This window comes from Aspergillus wentii (assembly GCF_001890725.1).
Source record: "Aspergillus wentii DTO 134E9 unplaced genomic scaffold ASPWEscaffold_1, whole genome shotgun sequence".
Classification (NCBI taxonomy): Eukaryota; Fungi; Ascomycota; class Eurotiomycetes; order Eurotiales; family Aspergillaceae; genus Aspergillus; species Aspergillus wentii.
Genome location: NW_024467832.1, coordinates 166484 through 185500, shown reverse-complemented (window position 1 = coordinate 185500; position 19017 = coordinate 166484). Strand labels below are relative to the sequence as shown.

At 48.3% G+C, this 19017-nt stretch overlaps 9 protein-coding genes across 9 annotated transcripts; 4 read left to right on the top strand and 5 right to left on the bottom strand.

Moving 5' to 3' along the window:
* Positions 1–165: 165 nt before the first annotated feature.
* ASPWEDRAFT_33397 (thiolase family protein) lies at positions 166–2007 on the bottom strand. Its single transcript, XM_040833778.1, has 3 exons — positions 1697–2007; positions 698–1642; positions 166–642 (listed from the first exon to the last, which is right to left on the bottom strand). The coding sequence occupies exons 1-3, from the start codon at positions 1847–1849 to the stop codon at positions 442–444; spliced, it is 1299 nt and encodes a 432-aa protein (XP_040693738.1). The 5' UTR covers positions 1850–2007; the 3' UTR covers positions 166–441.
* Positions 2008–2192: 185 nt separating this feature from the next.
* On the top strand, positions 2193–3687 carry ubc2 (E2 ubiquitin-conjugating protein RAD6). Its single transcript, XM_040832242.1, has 4 exons — positions 2193–2493; positions 2653–2717; positions 2788–3012; positions 3086–3687. Exons 1-4 carry the CDS (start codon positions 2452–2454, stop codon positions 3207–3209), a joined length of 456 nt encoding a protein of 151 aa, XP_040693737.1. The 5' UTR covers positions 2193–2451; the 3' UTR covers positions 3210–3687.
* Positions 3688–4109: 422 nt separating this feature from the next.
* ASPWEDRAFT_166146 (putative kinesin family protein (KinA)) lies at positions 4110–7152 on the top strand (the record flags this gene model as incomplete). Its single annotated transcript, XM_040829947.1, has 4 exons — positions 4110–4161; positions 4230–4324; positions 4416–6841; positions 6906–7152. The coding sequence occupies 4 exons, from the start codon at positions 4110–4112 to the stop codon at positions 7150–7152; spliced, it is 2820 nt and encodes a 939-aa protein (XP_040693736.1).
* Positions 7153–7676: 524 nt separating this feature from the next.
* ASPWEDRAFT_190298 (uncharacterized protein) lies at positions 7677–10142 on the bottom strand. Its single transcript, XM_040832241.1, has 2 exons — positions 9666–10142; positions 7677–9359 (listed from the first exon to the last, which is right to left on the bottom strand). Exons 1-2 carry the CDS (start codon positions 9714–9716, stop codon positions 7920–7922), a joined length of 1491 nt encoding a protein of 496 aa, XP_040693735.1. The 5' UTR covers positions 9717–10142; the 3' UTR covers positions 7677–7919.
* ASPWEDRAFT_33391 (EF-hand domain-containing protein) lies at positions 10102–11879 on the bottom strand. Its single transcript, XM_040833777.1, has 4 exons — positions 11546–11879; positions 11211–11296; positions 10831–11126; positions 10102–10771 (listed from the first exon to the last, which is right to left on the bottom strand). Exons 1-4 carry the CDS (start codon positions 11554–11556, stop codon positions 10592–10594), a joined length of 573 nt encoding a protein of 190 aa, XP_040693734.1. The 5' UTR covers positions 11557–11879; the 3' UTR covers positions 10102–10591.
* Positions 11880–12239: 360 nt separating this feature from the next.
* ASPWEDRAFT_33390 (transmembrane 9 family protein) lies at positions 12240–14901 on the bottom strand. The gene is made up of 4 exons (XM_040833776.1): positions 13619–14901; positions 13226–13563; positions 12735–13170; positions 12240–12664 (listed from the first exon to the last, which is right to left on the bottom strand). The coding sequence occupies exons 1-4, from the start codon at positions 14724–14726 to the stop codon at positions 12597–12599; spliced, it is 1950 nt and encodes a 649-aa protein (XP_040693733.1). The 5' UTR covers positions 14727–14901; the 3' UTR covers positions 12240–12596.
* A 272-nt stretch (positions 14902–15173) lies between these two features.
* lcp5 (small subunit rRNA maturation protein LCP5) lies at positions 15174–16517 on the top strand. Its single transcript, XM_040833775.1, has one exon. It carries the CDS (start codon positions 15209–15211, stop codon positions 16361–16363), a length of 1155 nt encoding a protein of 384 aa, XP_040693732.1. The 5' UTR covers positions 15174–15208; the 3' UTR covers positions 16364–16517.
* Positions 16518–16957: 440 nt separating this feature from the next.
* Positions 16958–17738, top strand: ASPWEDRAFT_22264 (uncharacterized protein; the record flags this gene model as incomplete). The annotated part of the gene is made up of 3 exons (XM_040832315.1): positions 16958–16970; positions 17052–17264; positions 17326–17738. The coding sequence occupies 3 exons, from the start codon at positions 16958–16960 to the stop codon at positions 17736–17738; spliced, it is 639 nt and encodes a 212-aa protein (XP_040693731.1).
* A 240-nt stretch (positions 17739–17978) lies between these two features.
* Positions 17979–18921, bottom strand: ASPWEDRAFT_166141 (BTB/POZ domain-containing protein; the record flags this gene model as incomplete). Its single annotated transcript, XM_040829946.1, has 3 exons — positions 17979–18554; positions 18621–18747; positions 18794–18921. The coding sequence occupies 3 exons, from the start codon at positions 18919–18921 to the stop codon at positions 17979–17981; spliced, it is 831 nt and encodes a 276-aa protein (XP_040693730.1).
* Between the last annotated feature and the right edge of the window lie 96 nt (positions 18922–19017).

The window sequence follows — 19017 nt, the reverse complement described above, 5'->3', positions numbered from 1 at the left end:
ACAAATATCTGGGTTGTTGACCTGTGCCATGCATCAAGGGTTCAAGACCCCATTCGATGTCATTTTGCTGCTGCTGCTTTGGGTTAGTTCGAATACTATTCCTATTTGGGTTAGTGGAATACTCAATCACGTGTAATATATAGATGGACCATCATAGAGGATGAGGATAATTTTGTTCTGTTCTATATTCATTTATTTTGCTTCTGTTCAGACTGAAAATGGTTGAATAGCTACTAATGAGTATGGTGAAATACATGTATGACTCAAGACATAATCAAATGTTCATGGATTAAGTTGACCTAAATATACAAGCATGCTATGAAACGCAACCACTTGTTCATGTGAGGGTATAAATCATCGCGATATCGGTTTTAAAGTTGAAAAAGATATATAGTATTCGTCGGCATAATATAGAACCACGAAGGAAAATCAGCTCGAAATTCAATCGACCTGGTCCAATTTCTGGACAACCATTGCACTGGCGGCACCACCACCATTGCAGATAGCAGCTACACCGTACTCTCCAGGCTGCAGCTGGTGGAGAAGAGTAACAAGAATACGGGAACCAGAGCTTCCAAGAGCGTGTCCAAGGGAAATGGCTCCTCCCAGAGGATTAACTCGGGCATTTTGAAGACCGAGGATCTGGGAAATGGTCAGTAAATTTAACTTTTTGAAGACTTCGATAATAAACACTGACCTTTTCGTTGGCTTTAATGACAGCAGCAAAAGCCTCGTTGAATTCCCAAACAGAGACCTGGTCCTTTGTGATTCCAGCGCGTTCCAGGGCAATGGGAACCGCCTTGGCTGGTGCGACAGGGAAATCAACAGGGTCGATGGCTGCATCTGCAGAAGAAACGATGCGTGCCAATGCACGGTTGCCCTTGCCAAACTCACGAGCCAATTCCTTGCTAGTAAGTACCAGTGCGGATGCCCCGTCATTCATTGTGGACGCATTTCCAGCGGTCACGGTGCCACTACCATCTCTCAAGAAGGCAGGCTTCAATGTTTTCAACTTGTCAGCTCGCAGGTTTTCGAAACCTTCATCGCGCTCAACAACTGTGTCCCCCTTCTTTCCCTTGACTGTGACAGGGACTATCTCGTCGGCGAATTTATTCTCGCCCCAGGCTTGCTGTGCTCGTTGATACGATTGAATGGCATACTCGTCCTGATCCTCTCGTGAGATCTCGTACTTCTTTGCCGTCTGCTCTGCGCAGATTCCCATGTGGAACTTGTTGTAAACATCCCACAATCCATCTTTAATGAGGCCGTCTTCCAGTTTGATTTCACCAAACGGAGGCAACTGGCTTGACCGGGACATATAATAGGGGACACGAGACATGTTCTCCATTCCTCCAGCCACCTGGGCCTCTGCAAGACCCAACTGGATATTTTGTGCCGCAAGTGCCACCGCTTTGAGACCCGATGCACACACTTTGTTAACCGTCATGGATTCAACGGTCGGAGACAGACCGGCAAAAATAGAGGCTTGTCGTGCGGGAGCCTGACCGACCGACCCTTGGAGCACATTGCCCATGTAGACATCGGTGATTCTCTCGGCAGGAACATTGGACTTGCTCACGGCATTTTTGATGGCAACAGCACCCAGTTCGGGGGCAGACACTGAGACAAAAGATCCGTTAAACTAATGGTGGGAGAGTCAGAATATGTCCTAAGACATCATTTATAGGAGCTCTACCTTGGCTGTAGGGGTCCGCGCAGCACTGAGGATATAAGCATCCTGAATCTCCTTGAATGCCGGACGTGCGGAACTGAACGACCGTTGCCACTGACGGGATGAGGGGAAGGCTGCCCGCTTAGTGAATAGACGGGCTGTTGTCTGAATCGCCATTTTAAAAAATCGAGAGCTTCCAAGGCAAAAGGAAGAAGGGGAAGTCAAAAGAAGGATAGGTTGAATGAATAAGGTGGTGAGTAGAAAGAAAGGTTGTATGAAATACAGTTAACCCCCTCGATAATGTACGGAAAGGGCCCGTTGCTTGGGCTTCTCCGCAGAGGACCCGTCTGTAACCGCCATTCCGCTTGGACCGAGGCTGTTGGAACTCTTGGGCTTGCTAATCACATGATATCACATGACAGTCAGGTGATTATTGCTTATATCAGCTGTGGCGCAACGATTTAACTCAAAAAAGAGAGTTCCTCCATGCGGTTAGTTCTCCCGACTGAAACAACAACGGCTTGGAGCTCAACAACGGCGGCAGGCAACCCGAAAGAGCGGTCGTCGATCGGCGCTCCTCCCTCCCGCTCCTCTCGTTAATGGTATTATTGTCTCCCGACACTCTTTTTCCCTCCCCATTACATCTTCCATCTCGGATTATCCACCAGAACTACGTTGGGATCATCCACGCTCCAACAAGTTTTCTGGTGTTTGTTTCTTGCTCTCTCCCGTTCATTGTCCGATAGCTACATACTCGTCATCGCTAATACCCCGCCGCGATGTCTACCTCTGCCCGCCGCCGTCTTATGCGCGACTTCAAGGTATGTGACTTGAAAGAAATACAACCAACTTCCATGGGAGATTCTCTATTGTTTTTTGCGTGTTATATTGATTTTCCTTTTACATTTTTTACTCCGTTTACCCGCGGGGATGCTCGCCATCTCTTTTTTTGCCATAATCGTAGCTAACATTGCCAACAGCGTATGCAAACCGACCCCCCTGCCGGTGTCTCTGCATCACCTGTAGCAGACAATGTCATGACCTGGTGAGCCCATAGCTTTTGAATTTTCTTGAGAGATCCTCGAGACCAGTCCGCTGATGATTTTGATTGTTAGGAATGCCGTCATTATTGGCCCCGCCGATACTCCCTTCGAAGATGGAACATTCCGTCTTGTCATGCACTTTGAGGAGCAATATCCTAACAAACCCCCGGGTGTCAAGTTTATCAGCCAGATGTTCCACCCCAATGTCTATGGCACAGGGGAGCTTTGTCTCGATATCTTACAGAACCGCTGGAGCCCAACCTATGACGTGGCAGCCATCCTGACCAGCATTCAAAGGTAAGATTTTGTACATCTATTCCACCTACGTCATGAATCTAGCAACTAATCATGTTCTCTTTTTTCCATCTAGTTTACTTAATGATCCGAATACATCATCACCGGCAAATGTCGAAGCCTCGAACCTGTACAAAGATAACCGAAAGGAATATGTGAAACGCGTGCGTGAGACCGTGGAAAAGAGCTGGGAAGACTAGTGTGTTTGTCATATGTTCGACTCACAAATTTTTCATATTGTTTTTTGGGTTTCAATACGGTCCATCTCTTTATGACGACATAGGTTCTCTGCCCATCTGTCCAAGCCACCAAGTTATTTGTTGTCTCGTATCTTCAATCATTTGATACTTGACTGCATGACTTGTCATGTACTTGGGCCGATCTACACATCATTGCCTAATGATATGCACAGCGTGGGGTTTTGGCGCCTGGTGAAATTCTCTCTGTTTGATATTACATTGTCGATAGTTGCGTTATTATCTAGTTTCATGTTGCATAATGCATTAGCCTCATTCTCTGCTTTTGCCCTCTACTTTTCCCTAGCAGTTAGTTTCAAGTCTGCATTTTCAGACGGCGTTTTGTGTGTAATATTGCTATTGACCTTGTGAACCCCTCCACCGCTTGTCCTGGATGCGGGACGAGGGTTCTACGGGCGCCAAGAAATCGTCATCCGTCGTGTCGAAACATTGCCGACTCCTCCCCAAATAATCACACGCTTCTCTCCGCCCGCATTGTGCAACTCCCTCCAATCCTCCCTCACGACGCTCGCTGTGGTGCGCGGGCCTGCTTTCTTTTGGCCCGTTTGTTTCTCTATTCGTTCGGGCTGAGGATATCGCCTGCCCCTCCTTGCCCACGTTCTCTTCTCGCCCTATCGTGCACGTGAACCCCTGACCCAAACAGACACGCCCGCCGATCCTAAATTCCACCAAATTCGACACTTGCGCGTTCAAAACAGTCTGAAGAACTCCCTTATTCCCCGGGGCTTGTGCCTTCCCGTTATAGTCCTATCTGTACAAGACCGCCGAGTCTTGGGTCAGAGCGAACATGGCGTGAGTTCTATTGATTCACCGCTTCTATGCTGGGAGCGGATAAGACTGATAATGTCACGAAATGACAGGTCATCTGGCCCTAACACACCCAACACCATCAAGGGTACGCATGCTTTGATTAGTCTTTAGCTTTATGGCATAGGGAAAGACAAACTAATTGCCTGCTTACAGTCGTTGCGAGATTTCGACCGCAGAACAAAGTTGAGTTGTCATCTGGAGGAAAACCGATTGTGGACTTTGAGAATGAGCAGTCATGTGAGATCAACGTGAGTATCCCTCTATACCTTGGAGTGCTCCTCTTCACCTTTTATTTTCTGGATCGTTGGTCTTTGGACTTCCTAACCCAATTGGCTACAGTCTGGCGAAGGCAATGGAGCCTTCACGTTCGATCGGGTCTTTCCCATGGACTCGAAGCAGACGGATATCTTCGATTTCTCCATTCGTCCTACTGTCGATGATATCTTGAATGGATACAACGGTACGGTCTTTGCATACGGTCAAACAGGTGCAGGAAAGTCTTATACAATGATGGGATCCGATATCGACGATGATGAGGGAAAGGGTATCATTCCACGTATTATCGAGCAGATATTCGCCAGCATTCTCACGAGCCCGAGCAATATGGAATATACCGTTCGTGTCAGTTATATGGAAATTTACATGGAACGGATTCGTGATCTTTTGGTGCCCCAAAACGACAACCTACCAGTCCATGAAGAGAAATCCAGAGGTGTCTATGTCAAAGGCCTAATGGAGGTCTATGTTTCCAGTGTGCAGGAGGTTTACGAAGTCATGCGTCGTGGTGGCGCGGCCAGAGCAGTCTCCGCGACAAACATGAACCAGGAGTCTTCTCGATCTCATTCCATTTTCGTCGTCACTATCACGCAAAAGAATCTTGAAACAGGATCCGCCAAAAGTGGTCAGCTCTTCTTGGTCGATTTGGCAGGTAGTGAAAAGGTTGGCAAGACAGGTGCTAGTGGCCAAACGCTTGAAGAGGCAAAGAAGATCAACAAGAGTTTGAGTGCTCTTGGTATGGTCATCAACGCTCTGACCGATGGCAAATCAACGCATATTCCTTACCGTGACTCCAAGCTCACTCGTATCTTACAGGAGAGTTTGGGAGGTAACTCAAGGACAACTTTGATTATTAACTGTTCTCCTAGCAGCTATAACGATGCCGAGACAATCTCTACGCTTCGATTCGGTGTGCGAGCCAAGGCGATTAAGAACAAGGCGAAGGTTAATGCCGAACTTAGTCCCGGTGAAATGAAGCTATTACTGCGCAAGGCCCAGACGCAAGTAACAAGTTTCGAGAACTACCTTTCGGCTTTGGAGACAGAAATAAATGTGTGGCGAAGTGGTGAAGCTGTTCCAAAGGATCGATGGACTCCTGCTCGAGGTTCCGAAGGTGTTAACGCGGCGAAGGCTGAGGCTCGAGCTCCACGTCCTAGTACGCCCTCCCGACTGCAAGACACCCCTCGATCGGAGACCCCCCGACCAGATTCGCGAATGGGTGATCGCTCCAGTACACCTAGTCTTGTTCTCGAAAAGGACGAGAGGGAGGAGTTCCTTAGACGAGAGAACGAATTCCAAGACCAAATTTCGGAGAGGGAGTCGCATATAGTGAACGTGGAAAGAAGCCTACTCGAAGCTCGAGAGGAGTTGAAGAACATCAAGGAAAATTCGGCACGTTCAGGCAAGGACAACGACAGACTGAATACCGAGGTTAATGAACTCCGCATGCAACTCGAGAAAGTGTCGTACGAGAGCAAAGAAGCTGCCATCACCATGGACAGCCTTAGGGAGGCAAACTCGGAACTTACTGGCGAGTTGGATGAGGTAAAGCAGCAACTTCTCGATGTTCGAATGAGGGCCAACGAGACCAGCGCTGCTCTGGACGAGAAGGAGAAGAAGAAAGCAGAAAAGATGGCTAAGATGATGGCTGGCTTTGACCTTGGTAACGATGTGTTCTCGGATAACGAACGCAAGCTCCAGGAACTTATCGCGCAGGTCGACTCGCTGCACAAGGTCAGCGATGCGGGTGAGACCATCGCACCGGATGATATCCTCGAGCTGCGTGCCAGCCTTCTGGAGACTCAAGGCTTCATCCGTCAAGCAGAGCTAACCATGAACGATCGGGGCGAGCTGGGCGAGCTGCAGGACAGCCGTAGAGTTGAGATCGAAAAGAAGTTGACTGAACTCGAGCAAGAATATGAAGGACTTCTGAAACGTCACCTTGGCGAAGGTGATATCGATGAGATCCGAGAGCGATTGGAGAAGGTTTACATCAGCCGGAAGGAGACCGAGATGCAGGCGGCGGAGGATCTTCGCAGTGAAATCACTCGTAAGGACGAAGAGCTGAACAAACTACGACAATCGCTTGCGGATTCGCAGTCCCGGGTGTCCACCAACGGCGCGGCGGGCAAGAACTTGCAGCAGCAGATCGCCGAGTTTGACGCGATGAAGAAGTCTTTGATGCGTGACCTACAGAACCGCTGTGAGAGGGTCGTGGAACTCGAGATCTCGCTGGATGACGCCCGCGAGCAGTACAACAATGTGCTACGCTCGTCGAACAACCGGGCCCAGCAAAAGAAGATGGCATTCCTGGAGCGCAACCTGGAGCAACTTACTCACGTTCAACGCCAGCTGGTGGAACAGAACAGCAGCTTGAAGAAGGAGGTTGCAATTGCCGAACGGAAACTCATTGCGAGAAACGAACGGATTGCAAGCTTGGAGAGCCTGCTCCAGGAGAGCCAGGAGAAGCTTACTCAAGCCAACCATCGGTATGTACTATACCTCTGTTCTTCTATAGACATGACAAGAACATTCTCACTGACATCTCAACAGATTCGAAGCTCAATTGACTGCTGTCAAAGAACGACTGGAGGCTGCGAAGCAGGGCTCTACCAGGGGTCTTCCAACTATGGATGGGAGCGGCAGTTTCAGTTTTGGCGGCTCGAGAATTGCGAAGCCGCTCCGTGGCGGGGGCGGAGGACCAGAGCCAGGCAATGGTGCTCCCTCCAACTCGTCCATCGCGGGAGTCCAGTCGCAGGAGACCGGAAAGCGTACAAGCTGGTTCTTTGATCGACGATGATCCACGATTTCTCTTTTGCTTTTTGTTTTATCCCTTCTCCGAAAATATTTGACTCCCTTTCCTGCCCAGACGCTTGCGTCTGTTCTGGAAGCCAGATATCCTGCATATTCGTTTTGTTGGTTATTTTTTTTGACCTGGTCAATAATGCTGTCGAACGAAGAATTCTCTTTTTTTTCTTTTTCTTTTTTCTTTTTTCTCCCCTCTTTTTGAAACGCTGTGTGTACTTTGTTATTTTTACATCCCCTCGGTCCATTCCTAGCCCACATTACTGAGAGGCCCATGGCCCTCACTGATACCCTTGTATATCAAGATGATAGATGAGCATTGGCAGGAAAAGAGGAAGTCGATGGCCGGGTGAAGGAATGGCAAATGGTTTGAACGATAGATTAGGTTATTGAATCTCAGTACACGAGACGGCCTTTATGTACTGAATGTCAGATATGAGCGGAATGACTTGAGGATTTTTCATCATAAAACGATCTTATTTCACAAATGCGTAAAATGTTTTTTGCATATAAATTATGTAGACACTGGACTTTTTGCAGATTCCCAGGAGAAAAGTGACGTTTTATACAAATAGTCAATAACAAACCCATATATAGAAGCCTCATCACGGCATGTATACATACTTCCAAAATCCAAACCCAGCCCAAAAATAACCAACCAGCCAACCGATACGCAAATAGATGGGTATCACAAGAATAGAACCATAATAACTCCAATACCCCAAACCCATAGATAGCCCCCTTGACGGCAATCTAGTCAAATCAGCCCAGGAGACTTACCCGCACGCCATCCATGCCCATTGTGGTCACAATGCGATCCATCCAGTCTGTCGTTGGCGGTTGTTTGGTGTCCGGTCCAATCAAAGACTGGATTAACAGTTTTGGTTTTCCGGGGGTGCTGGGAGGAGAGAGGGGGGCCGTTGGTTCGGGCGTTGCGGGAAGGGAGTCTGAGCGTATACCATCTGACAGAATCTCGTTCTCGGCTTCGATTTCTGTTCGTTGTTTTGGATCGAGAAGAATTACAAGATAATTCAGTATCAGCATTCCCGACCGAATGCCACGAATGGAATGCCTCGAGAAGCCGTCAAAGAAGTACTGTGGGAGAGGGCCAATGAAGTCTTCTTTGTGGCCGTGCCCGGCGCGGACCATGGAGATAGAAACTCCAAATTCGGTGTGGATACCCCGCAAAGCCGCCCGAGTGCCCAAAATACTCAGCAACAGTGGTTTCCTGAGTTTGGATTGCTTCTTTTGTGGTAGGACGAGTAGGTCGCGTACTCGTTTCACGTAGCCGGGGATCTTGGTGACCTCGCGAAATCCGCGTTCTGCAACTTCCGTGTAGGCGAGAGAGTCAGGCTGCTTGGCATTGTCGGAGACAATCTGCTCATTGAGGGCTTGCCATTCGGGTTCTTCTAAGAAGCATGCTTCTCCCGAGATCATTGCGGCGGTGACTAGGAAGTTCCGGTAAACGATGTACATGGAACGGCCAAACCCGTGAATGTGGGCTCCCGGACCACGGAGCTGCATCAAGGTTTCGATGCCTTTTGCATGGCGCAGCCACGAGCTGGGTGTAGTGCAGTTATGCTTTTCGAAAACTGACAGGCAGATGGCTGTTGCAAGTGCCTCGTCCGACTTGGCCGTATTTATATCTGAGAGCAACCCTGCAAGCCCACGGAGAGATCGTATGTAGAACTCCCGTGCCCCATCCATATAGCGTCTATCATTTTGTAGAAATCCAGTGTAGGTAGTGGTGCAGGCGCGAACAGCCCAATCGAAACATGAGTTCTTGGAACCGCGCCGAGTATCGACATATGCCACCCAATTGACCGATACACGCTTTTCGGTGCATTTGAAGTAGCACGGGAAGGATGATAGTATGAAGTCGGTAAAAACTCTGGTCTGCTGGGAGGAAATGACCCTGGTAGACAATGAGGGTGATAAGGTTTCGTCAATGGTGAGGGGTTCGAGTTCATGCTGGGGACTTGGTCGACCGGATCTCTGTGGAATCAAGGCCTTACTGTGCGAATCGGAGGAGGACGATGACGAGGAGGACGGTGAAGGAGATGGTGAAAGTGAATATGAGTGCCCCGATCGGCACCTTAATTGTAGAGGGCGGCTTTCATTGTGGTGTTTGACGATGCGATTGTGGCCAGGGCACGATAATCCGAGATGCCTGCATCGCGAACAGGGCGGCTTACCGTCGCACTGGAACAGACAAACGGTTAGACAAATGACAGGTCAAATGGATTGACAAAGGAGAAAGTGGTTTAAGCGATGGCTGAAAAGGCCTGAAAGGCACTTCTTCTAAACGCCGGCTCCACCTTCGCACGATCTCCGGGACCTCCTGGCGAGGCGAGTTTCGATTCGCCTGGTGTCTCAGAGATCACGGTCGGGGATTGGAGGACATGGCTTATAGGTGCATAAAAGGTGGGCATGGAGGAGTAGAAAACCACAGCATTCTTGCACTAATGAAGTGCAGCCATGACGATAAGGATAAGAGTTAATACGAACCCTGGCATGCGCATCGAAACACCGTTGACAGCCGCGTGCCACTTGGACCATGCTGGTCACGGACGGGAGATGCAGAGAAATATCGTATCCGGAGACGTCGGCATCGAGGAAGAAATGGACGCTGCTGGTCCTGAGGCCTCCTGTGCCAGTGGAATCCGACGAGGGTCAAGGAGGATGAAAGAGGCGAAATAATAATCGAGGGTAAGATTTTGGGGAGAGTTGAAGATGGAGCGGTGGGGGTGGAAGGAGGACGACTAACTTAGTTTGCGGATTAGCAGTTGGATCGGAGATCTGGGGCAATTAATTTCTGGTGCATATGATTTAAAATCGAAGGCGGTTTGCGTCTATTTGTTCTTCCTTTTTTTGAGTTCGCTTGAACTATGGTATCTGGTGAATTATTACTGTGGATCACAGTCTTGCAGCGATCGAGGCTACTGCATGGGTCTCTGCAACGGAGGATAAAAGAAAGTCGCTTGAATATTCAGCACAAAGCACATTTGTGAAGACAATGGGATTATCACGATTACGATATCTCCTATCAGACCACCAAATGTAGCCTGTTTATGGTTTATATCCATTTTTTATCTTCTTTTGTTTTTTAGCAACAATACTGAACCAGTATTGAATACTAAGGACTATCCAAGTCGACAACCAGAAATAGATACCATGTCTTTCACCGAATACAACAAGCAAAATTTGTGGACACAATACACTGATGCCTCTCTAACCTGTACATTTCACTCAAAAGCCGGGCATAGCATGGATGACGGGATGATGGGAGTCCCTGGGACGAGAGAAGTGGCAAATAATCATAAGAGAAAAGAAGAGAACCACAGATTGCGCCGGATTCGCCAAAATAGAGGTCGAGTACACCCGGTCTGCAGGACTCGGGAAGAGAAATAGATGGAAACAGCACACGCAACTTATTATACTAACCCATCGTACAACGACAGCGCACTGACAATGGTCTCATCCCGTTTGCTGCCCTCCTTGAACTCCTCCATGTCGAGACTGCCATTCTCATCTTTATCCATCATACGGAAGATCTTCCGTACTCGCTTCTCTGGTGTATCCTCGTCCTCGGGCAATTTCACCATGGAACCCACCTAGGAATGGGACTGTCAGCACATGTTATCAACAAACACGAAGAAAAGGGCAAATATACCATCTTGTAGATCGCCTCGACGATGGCCAGCATCTCGTCGTAAGTGATTTTGCCATCGCCATCGATGTCATACAGTTGAAATGCCCAGTCCAGCTTGTCCTCCATCTTACCTCGCGAGGTGACCGAAAGCGCACAGATGAACTCCTTGAAATCGATCATACCGCTATTGTCCGAATCGAATACCCGAAACACATAATTCGCAAATGACGACGGATCACCAAAGGGGAAAAACTGTCGATAAATCTTTTGGAATTCCTCCTTGGTCAGGGTCCCCGAGGGGCAATCTTTCAAAAAACCTGCCCCGCCAGATTACCCTGGTCAGCCGTCATTCGAACGACACCGTCACCCCGACCTCCAGGATAAGACCGATCCCCACGCACCTTTATACCATTGCTGCAGTTCCTTCTTATCGAAATGAGTTGCCTTTTGGAGCTCATCGAGCTGGGAGGGGGAGAGCTTCGATTGTCTGAATAGTTTTCAGGTGTCAGTCCAATGCGGGGCGGAATACGAGACAGGCATTGCGAAGAAAGAAATAACAAAGAAAACCCCATAGCGAAAAAAATAAGCAAAGAATACTATCCCCATCCTCTGTTTGCTGGGATCGCTTTTGCTTGTTCCTCTCGTCGCATTGGGATAGCGACACGTGTGGTGCCCCTGGGTTTCTCTGTTTTTGTTTCCCCCCGAGAACTCGGTGAAATGCGGGTCGACCACTTACGACTTGCCCATTGTTAAACGCCGCCGACAATCACGCCAATTAATATAGAAAGGGTAGTTCGTTTCAATCCTTCACGCGCAGCTGCCCTAAGGATCGCAGATGCCCACTTCTGTCATGCGATGGTGGTGACGGAGACGGGAGACCGGAGGCGCGGGGTAGAGCGAAGGTTGTATTGATAATTGATAAGATCGGTGCGCTCCTTGGTCGAGAGAGGAGAAAGGTGGGAGAAAAGTGGGTTGGTAATTAGCAGAATGACGGAGAGAATAAGAGCGAAGTTTTGGAGAAGGAGAAAATGAATAGACGAAAAAAGAATCAAAAAAAAAAAAAGTAAAATGGACTGACTTGTTGGGATTTGCAGGCAATCATCGGCATTCGAGAAGCGGATGGACGGCGTAGTGGCAAAACGCGCAGTCGGAGGTCATACGGTCCAGAACACTCGGCGGGGGTGAGGCGCAGTCAGAAAGAGTCCCACGGCGGCATCATCGATGATGCGATAATCAGAATTGTTTTATGTAGTCAGAATCGATATATTAGGAGGCTTATGCTCTTTATTGTTATTATTGGCCGTGGGATGTTACCTTTCCTGCATGTAAATTCATTCGAGCGGGAAAAAAAATAAAAATAAAAAAAATAAAAAAAACATTCATCATATCTCTATTTACAGACCGTTTCAAACGCTTCTTTTGTACGAGAGCTGGAAAAATGGAGAGGGAAAAATAAGAAAATTGTTCATGCAAAAAAGCCAACTATACAGGGATATCCAAAACAAGCACGAAAATCGATCGATCGACTCCCTCCTTCTATGAACCTCAGCACCCCCCTGCGAGTGTGGAGGTGAAGAATGTCGCTGTGTGGCCTCGATTCAACATGGATCTAACGAACCAGCTGCATGGTGAACGGAGGGGCACTGACCCCGGTGTAGCCCGAACGGACATCGATCCACGAGACCCTAAGAACGGCTATTCTGGCGGTGAGAAGGTATGCTGAGCCTCCCTTTCATGGTCGGAGGGTATCAAAAGTCAAGAAAAGACCCAGAGACAATTTGGACAATTTAGTCGACCTTGATCGAGCCGTAAATGCGCTGCACAAACGCCCAGCTGGCAAAGAAACCAATGGATCCTATGCGGGAGATCAATCAGCGAGATGAAAAAACAATACCCAATAAGCCAACGGAGAGGTGCAAACATACCAGTCAAGATAAAAACTATGAATCCAATCAAAGCCGAGTATCCCACATAGAGAACTGCTCCCGTAAGTCCGCCAAAGCTCACTCTGGTCGCCCAGAAAACGAGCGCATTGACGAACACATATCCGCCCGTCATACCCGCACCAGCAAATGCTCTCCAGTGCCACCGGTAGTTCTCTGCACAGAGCAAGAAATACACCAGTAAAACAGTCGTGGCGGCAGAGGTCATGATCATTAGACCGTAGCAGAGGAACAAAAATCCAAACATATAATAGATCTTATTGGTCCAAAGCGAGGTCATGATAAAGTAGAGTTCGACAAAGATAGCTCCAAACGGTAAAATGCCCGTCAAGAGCAGGGAGGGAATGGTACGGAGACTTCCGCTCATCGGAGGGACCTGGCGAGGAATCTGGTTTGTCTTTGTTGGACCTTCGATGGGCTGTTCAAAGTGGTTAGTTGATGTATTTGAAGAAATTTGTCAACGGGTGCCATACATTTTGCTTGAATCCCAACCAGCTACCGGCCACACTCAACGGAACACTGATCACGAACCAGATCAGAACCAGGGCGAGCATCGTTGTGAACGGCACAGCACCACTGGATCCCTTGGCCCAAACGAACAAGTTTAGCAAGAAGAACGTGCCAAAGATGACACCTGGGATCAGAATGGGAGTCATGATAATGTTGCGCTTCCAAGCTTCTCCACCAAACGACTTGTAGACCCGAGCGGACACATATCCTCCAATAAAACCAAAGAGGGTGTAAATCAAGAGAATGACAGTAGCCAAGAAACCCCGATTAGAGGGGGACAAAAGGCCAAGAAGAGCAAACACTGTCCATCAATCAGCACTACTTTCTTTTGCAAAGGGTTATATGCCGAAACATACCAACTGTTACACCAGTCATCATAAAGAGCTGAGCGCCATTGCCCACAAGCACGCTAAGCAGCAAGGGCGACTGAGGGCACCGGAAAACATCACCGTGGACCAGCTTCCAGCCCGAGTCTTCTTGAATTCCATCCTCGACGGCGGCCGAGGTTCCATCCAGATCCTCCAGATTGATCACATCCAGTCGGTTATACCGAGCGATATCCTTTCTGAGAGCCCTGAGAAGAATCATGCTGACCATTCCAACCAGGAAGACAACAAAAACAGCAGAGTTGATGAGGGAGAACCAGTGGATTTTCGGGTCGTAGACATGCAGGTACTTGTCCCAGCGAGTGGCCCATGCCGTCTCTGACTCGCGCCAATACACGCTGTAGGTCCAAGTGACTCCAGTATCAGCCTCCTCACTCAAAGTCATGGGCGCGCCCTGAGCACCACACTCAACATTTCCATCCCCAAGAACTTTCGAATCCCGGCGTGATTCAGGCTGAACCAGAACCCCGACCACCCTGTACTTTTCCTTGTTGCCTTGGCTGACACGATGATAATCAATCAAAATATCAAAGTGGTTGTTGAGCAACGATTGGCCATTGTCATCCAATGTTCCCAAAGCAAACCCGGGGCTGTAGAACTCAGACTTGGTAACCGAGTCCAAATTCAGCTGGGCCGCAGGAAGTCCGTCAACCAGCCAATTGATGTTGTACCCCTGCGATATTCTCCGGTTCGTGAACTTGGCACCCCGCTCATCGAATACAGCCTGCTCTTTGCAGACAGCCTTGCAAGTCTCGTTTTTGCCCATGTGTATTTCGAACGGGGAGGTCTGGATGCGGTCTCCGAACAGGATGCTGCCTAGCGATTCTCGTACATCTTTCGGTCCGCCTTCTGGGGCACAGAAATGTAAGGCCGGATGATAGTAGTCATACGCAAAGACGGAATGAAGCTGGTCATCTTGTCGCGCTAAGCCCGGAGTAAGGTGATTGACATAGAGCGGCACAGTTTGGCCTTCATCGTACGACGTGGGAGCGACACCCGGAAGATAAAAGGCCGAAGATAGAGAAGGAACTGTGAGGAGAAGGGAGGATAGGAGGGAGGTTCGTTCGCTGAACCGCATTGTGGGGGTTCTGGAGGGAGAAGCTGGGAATTAGCCCAATCTGGATGCCATCTAATGACGCGTTGAGCTGCTCAATCGCAGAGGAGAGTAACGTACAATCTACAGCTGCCACCATACAAATGAAGCTTCACGGTGTCATGGGTTCCCTACTAAAGCAAATAAGCAAACTAGTGTAGGGAAAGAAATGGGAAATATGATGAGGAATGGAAGGGAAATTAGCCGGCAGACGTAATAACATGGCCGCCTTGGAAGATGCGATGAGGCCAGCTAAGGTAGGTAATGTCTTGGCACACGTGATGGGCATTCCTCCGGGTGGAACTCACCATTCCACGTTCCAATTGGCTGCTGCCCTTCATGGCCCCATTCCACCGCCACGACAGATAAAACATGGCAGAGATGTCACGTGCTGATAACACCAAAAATTTCCCATCAAATCTTCTGGTCAGCGCCAAACAGCAGCAAAAGCAGCACATCAATTCGCAATGGCGGCCACAGCGGTAAATCAAGAGCCTTCGGGCGCACAAAATATCTCAACCCTTCTCGAAACGCTTACTACCTGTCTCTCGAGTACCGGATCGTCCCTTCCCCTCGCCAAAAGGGAAAACCCTTCAGACGTATCGATCGAGCCTCCACAAGATGGCATTTCACTTCTGGACACCAAGAGCGACCTATTCCTCTCTTACTTACAGAATCTCGTTTTCCTTGTTATTTTTCAATTGAAGGAAATCTCCTCGAAGTCTCAGTCCGAGGATGAAGACGAAGATGCGAACAATTCAATTCGTGAAGACGTCGTTAAAAAGCTTGTCGAGTTGCGAGTCTTCCTAGACCGCGGTGTCAGACCATTGGAGAGCAGGCTTAAGTACCAGGTCGACAAGGTTGTCAAGGCTGCGGAGGACACTGAACGGGCCGAACGTGGAGCCCAAGCCTCTGGAAAAAGCAAGACACAGAAAGCGCGTCGATCGGACGGCGAGGAAGAGTCTGGGTCAGACGAAGACAGCAGCGATAGCGAAGATGACAGCGAGGAAGATGAGGATATCGATGAGATGGCATACCGACCCAACATCTCTGCATTCGGCAAGGCAGCTGAGCCTCAAGCCAAACCCGATAGGTCGGCCAAGAACGCCTCCAGTGATGGTATTTACCGGCCTCCTAGGATCATGCCGACCGCTTTGCCTACCACTGAGCGCCGGGAGCGTGAGGAACGTCGCCCGCGCAGGTCTAATGTCATCGACGAATTTGTTAGCGCAGAAATGTCGTCTGCGCCGATGGCAGAGGCCAGCATTGGAAGTACGATCAGACAGGGTGGAAGACATACCAAGTCCAAGAAAGAGAAAGAGTTGGAGGCAGAGCGGACAGCATATGAAGAAACCAACTTCATTCGAATGCCCAAGGAGTCCAAGAAGGATCGTGCCAAGCGAGGAGGCCGTGCCGAAAGCAGTTACGGAGGTGAAGACTGGAGAGGACTCACCGAGGGTGCAGATCGCATCTCCAAACTTACGCGAAGAGCCAAAGGAAGCGGCGGAGCCCTTGAAAAGAGTCGGAAGAGAAAGAATGAGGATGGACAGCGTGATGATGGTGTGGGAATGGGTCAAATCTTCGACAAGCGACGCAAGAAGGTTGATAGCTGGAAGCGGTAATCACTATGTAGTTTGTATGACGGAGTCTTGCATTGTATATTTTGGCTGGACGTTTCAATTGTTTGGTTTCAATGTCTGGCATCTTTTACTTGATACCTACGAAAAGTACTCAAAAATGATATTCCATTTTTCTACACATTTTTCTACATATTTTATGCCCACTAATTTATCCAGCGTTCTAGGTACCACTAGGTACCAACTGCCATGCATATATATCGTTGGACTCGGGATGCCGCAAAACACTGAATCTTCAGTATACATGGTGTGTCCATGAAGGACTATTGATCAAAGTACTCGTCGCGATATAGAACAAGACAACTCCATATATATTTATATAGTACATATGTCTGATATTGGCGTACTTATCATGCTGGGGTCATCCACTTGATCGGCCAAGTGCTTCTGGCTTCCACAGTGACACCACGGAATTTCACATGTTCATGACATCATCGTATCGTCGCCGCCCTGAACCTGGATCAGAAGCATTGATCGAAACCAGCTTTGATTCTTCTGATGTCCTTATTTCAACCGCTTAATTCCATCTGAAAGACATCAAAAGTCAGATTTAGAAAACAAGAAAATAGGCAAATCACCATGGACGATCCAGGTTCGTCAACCTCATTTCTCCCGTTACCTTGACATCCAGACTACCCTTTTGTCGAATTGATTCTAACTGGCTTTTCTACAGTACTGGAAGTTCCGACTGTTATCAGTCTGCTCACGCAGTCGCCACCTTCGTTACAACAGAAGACCATCGAGAAATTCTTTACACCATCAGCTAGCTTTGCGCATCCTTTCTGTCGTGTATGGAGCTTCCGTGGGAGCCGATGGGCACTCATCAAGATTTACCAATGGTACAAGATTATGTCGCCTAGGATTGAGCTTCAGGTGCACTCGGTTGGTAGGTTTTGAGGAAATTCTTCAGGGAGTTGACTAGAACAAGCCAGCTAACAGATTACCAGCATATGATGAAAAGAACCTCAAGCTCTACGTGAACCTATCCCAGATCTTCTCTATCTGGGTAGTTCCCTTCCACGTTGCTCCAGTAAATCTCACCACTGTCTTAACTCTCACCACCGACCCCGGTAATGACGACAAGCACTTGACAAACGGAGAGCAAAAGCTCTACTACATCTCTCACCAAGAGGACCTATATCAGACATCAGAGTTTATCAAGTTCCTCCTCCCACATGTGGGACACTTATTCGTGTTGATTTTCCATGTTTTTGCGACCTTCTTCTGCATCCTGGGCGTTGCCGCTCTCTGGCCCCTGATGTGGCTGGAGGAGAAGCGCTATGTGCCGGGTCAGTTGCTCAAGGGTGGAAATATTGCATCTAATATGGCAAAGAAGATTCCGGAAATTAAGGATGCATGATATAAACTTTCGTGGCTTCAGGAATTGCTGCACTGATTTAGATATGCTAAGATTGAAGGAACACATTAATGTGCATAATAGGAGTAGTTCAATAATCGATTCCAATCCTGGACCGTGAACACGATATCTATCGTAATTTGCATGCCCCTTCTTTCAGAATGTTGTCTTTGAGTGCAAAATGATTTCGCCATCTTGGTACCCAGGAGTAAGGCCACCAATAATGATCAGTGGTAGGTTTGTCTAGATGGGCTTTTCATATGACTGCCAATTACTATATTGATATCCGCAATTCTGACAGTAGCGAGTTGTCCTAGTTGGGAAAGATGATGCTATCCATGTGTTTTGGCAACTTGGGCATATGTATCTTTTGTAATCCGGCTGGGCTTTGGATGGGGCCTCGGCGAGAAGGCGGGTGAGATCAGCACCAAAGGAAGCAACTTCTTCGAGTACATTTTGGAAATCCTCTTTCTGGATGAGCTTTTGGATCTGCATTTTTGATATTTCCGTAACGATGCTGCGCAAGCCTTTGTCCGTTGACGGGCTGTTTGCGTAGACCTCGACGATAGCATGGGGGAAATCATCCATCTCCCAGCATTTCTGCACCGCATGTTCAAACTTTTCCTTGGAAATGTCTTTGAGTGCAGGGATTGAGTATTTGTCGGCAATCTGATACACCTTGGCGTTGAAAAGCATGGGGGAAACACGGCGAGCATTATTTCCACTGCTGTCATAGTCAAATCCGTACATGAAGTGGATCATAGCTTCGACGGCATGAGGGTCATCTTCTTTGAGAACAATCTTATTCTCGGCCGTTTCCTATGGAAGATAAACCGTCAGTCACTGTGTCTATTATATACGCTATCAAATAGGTGTGGATTGTACCTTCCACTCCTTGCTGTACATGAGACTGAAATATTCTGATTGACCACATATCACAAGCTTATGCACCTTGAAGTCCTGCTCAGTCGTTTGAACAACAAGGTCTGAGAACTGGGAAGTGTTGAAGAACCTGGATCACCGATCTGTCAGCTTTTGATTCAACATCAGGCTAGTACCAGAAATGAGTCTGGGATGACAACCCTTTCAAACTGGACTCCAAACTGCTGAATCCCTTGTCGTTCCTCGTTTCGTTGAAGATTTCAGTGTTGCCGGAGACCAACTCCTTCGATTTGTTTTTCGCCATGCCTGCAGATTCTCGTAGATTCAATTCAAGGCAAGCCGGTCAGAAGAAGGCTAGATAGAAGGAGTACGGAAAGAGATGTGCAGGTATTTTCACCTT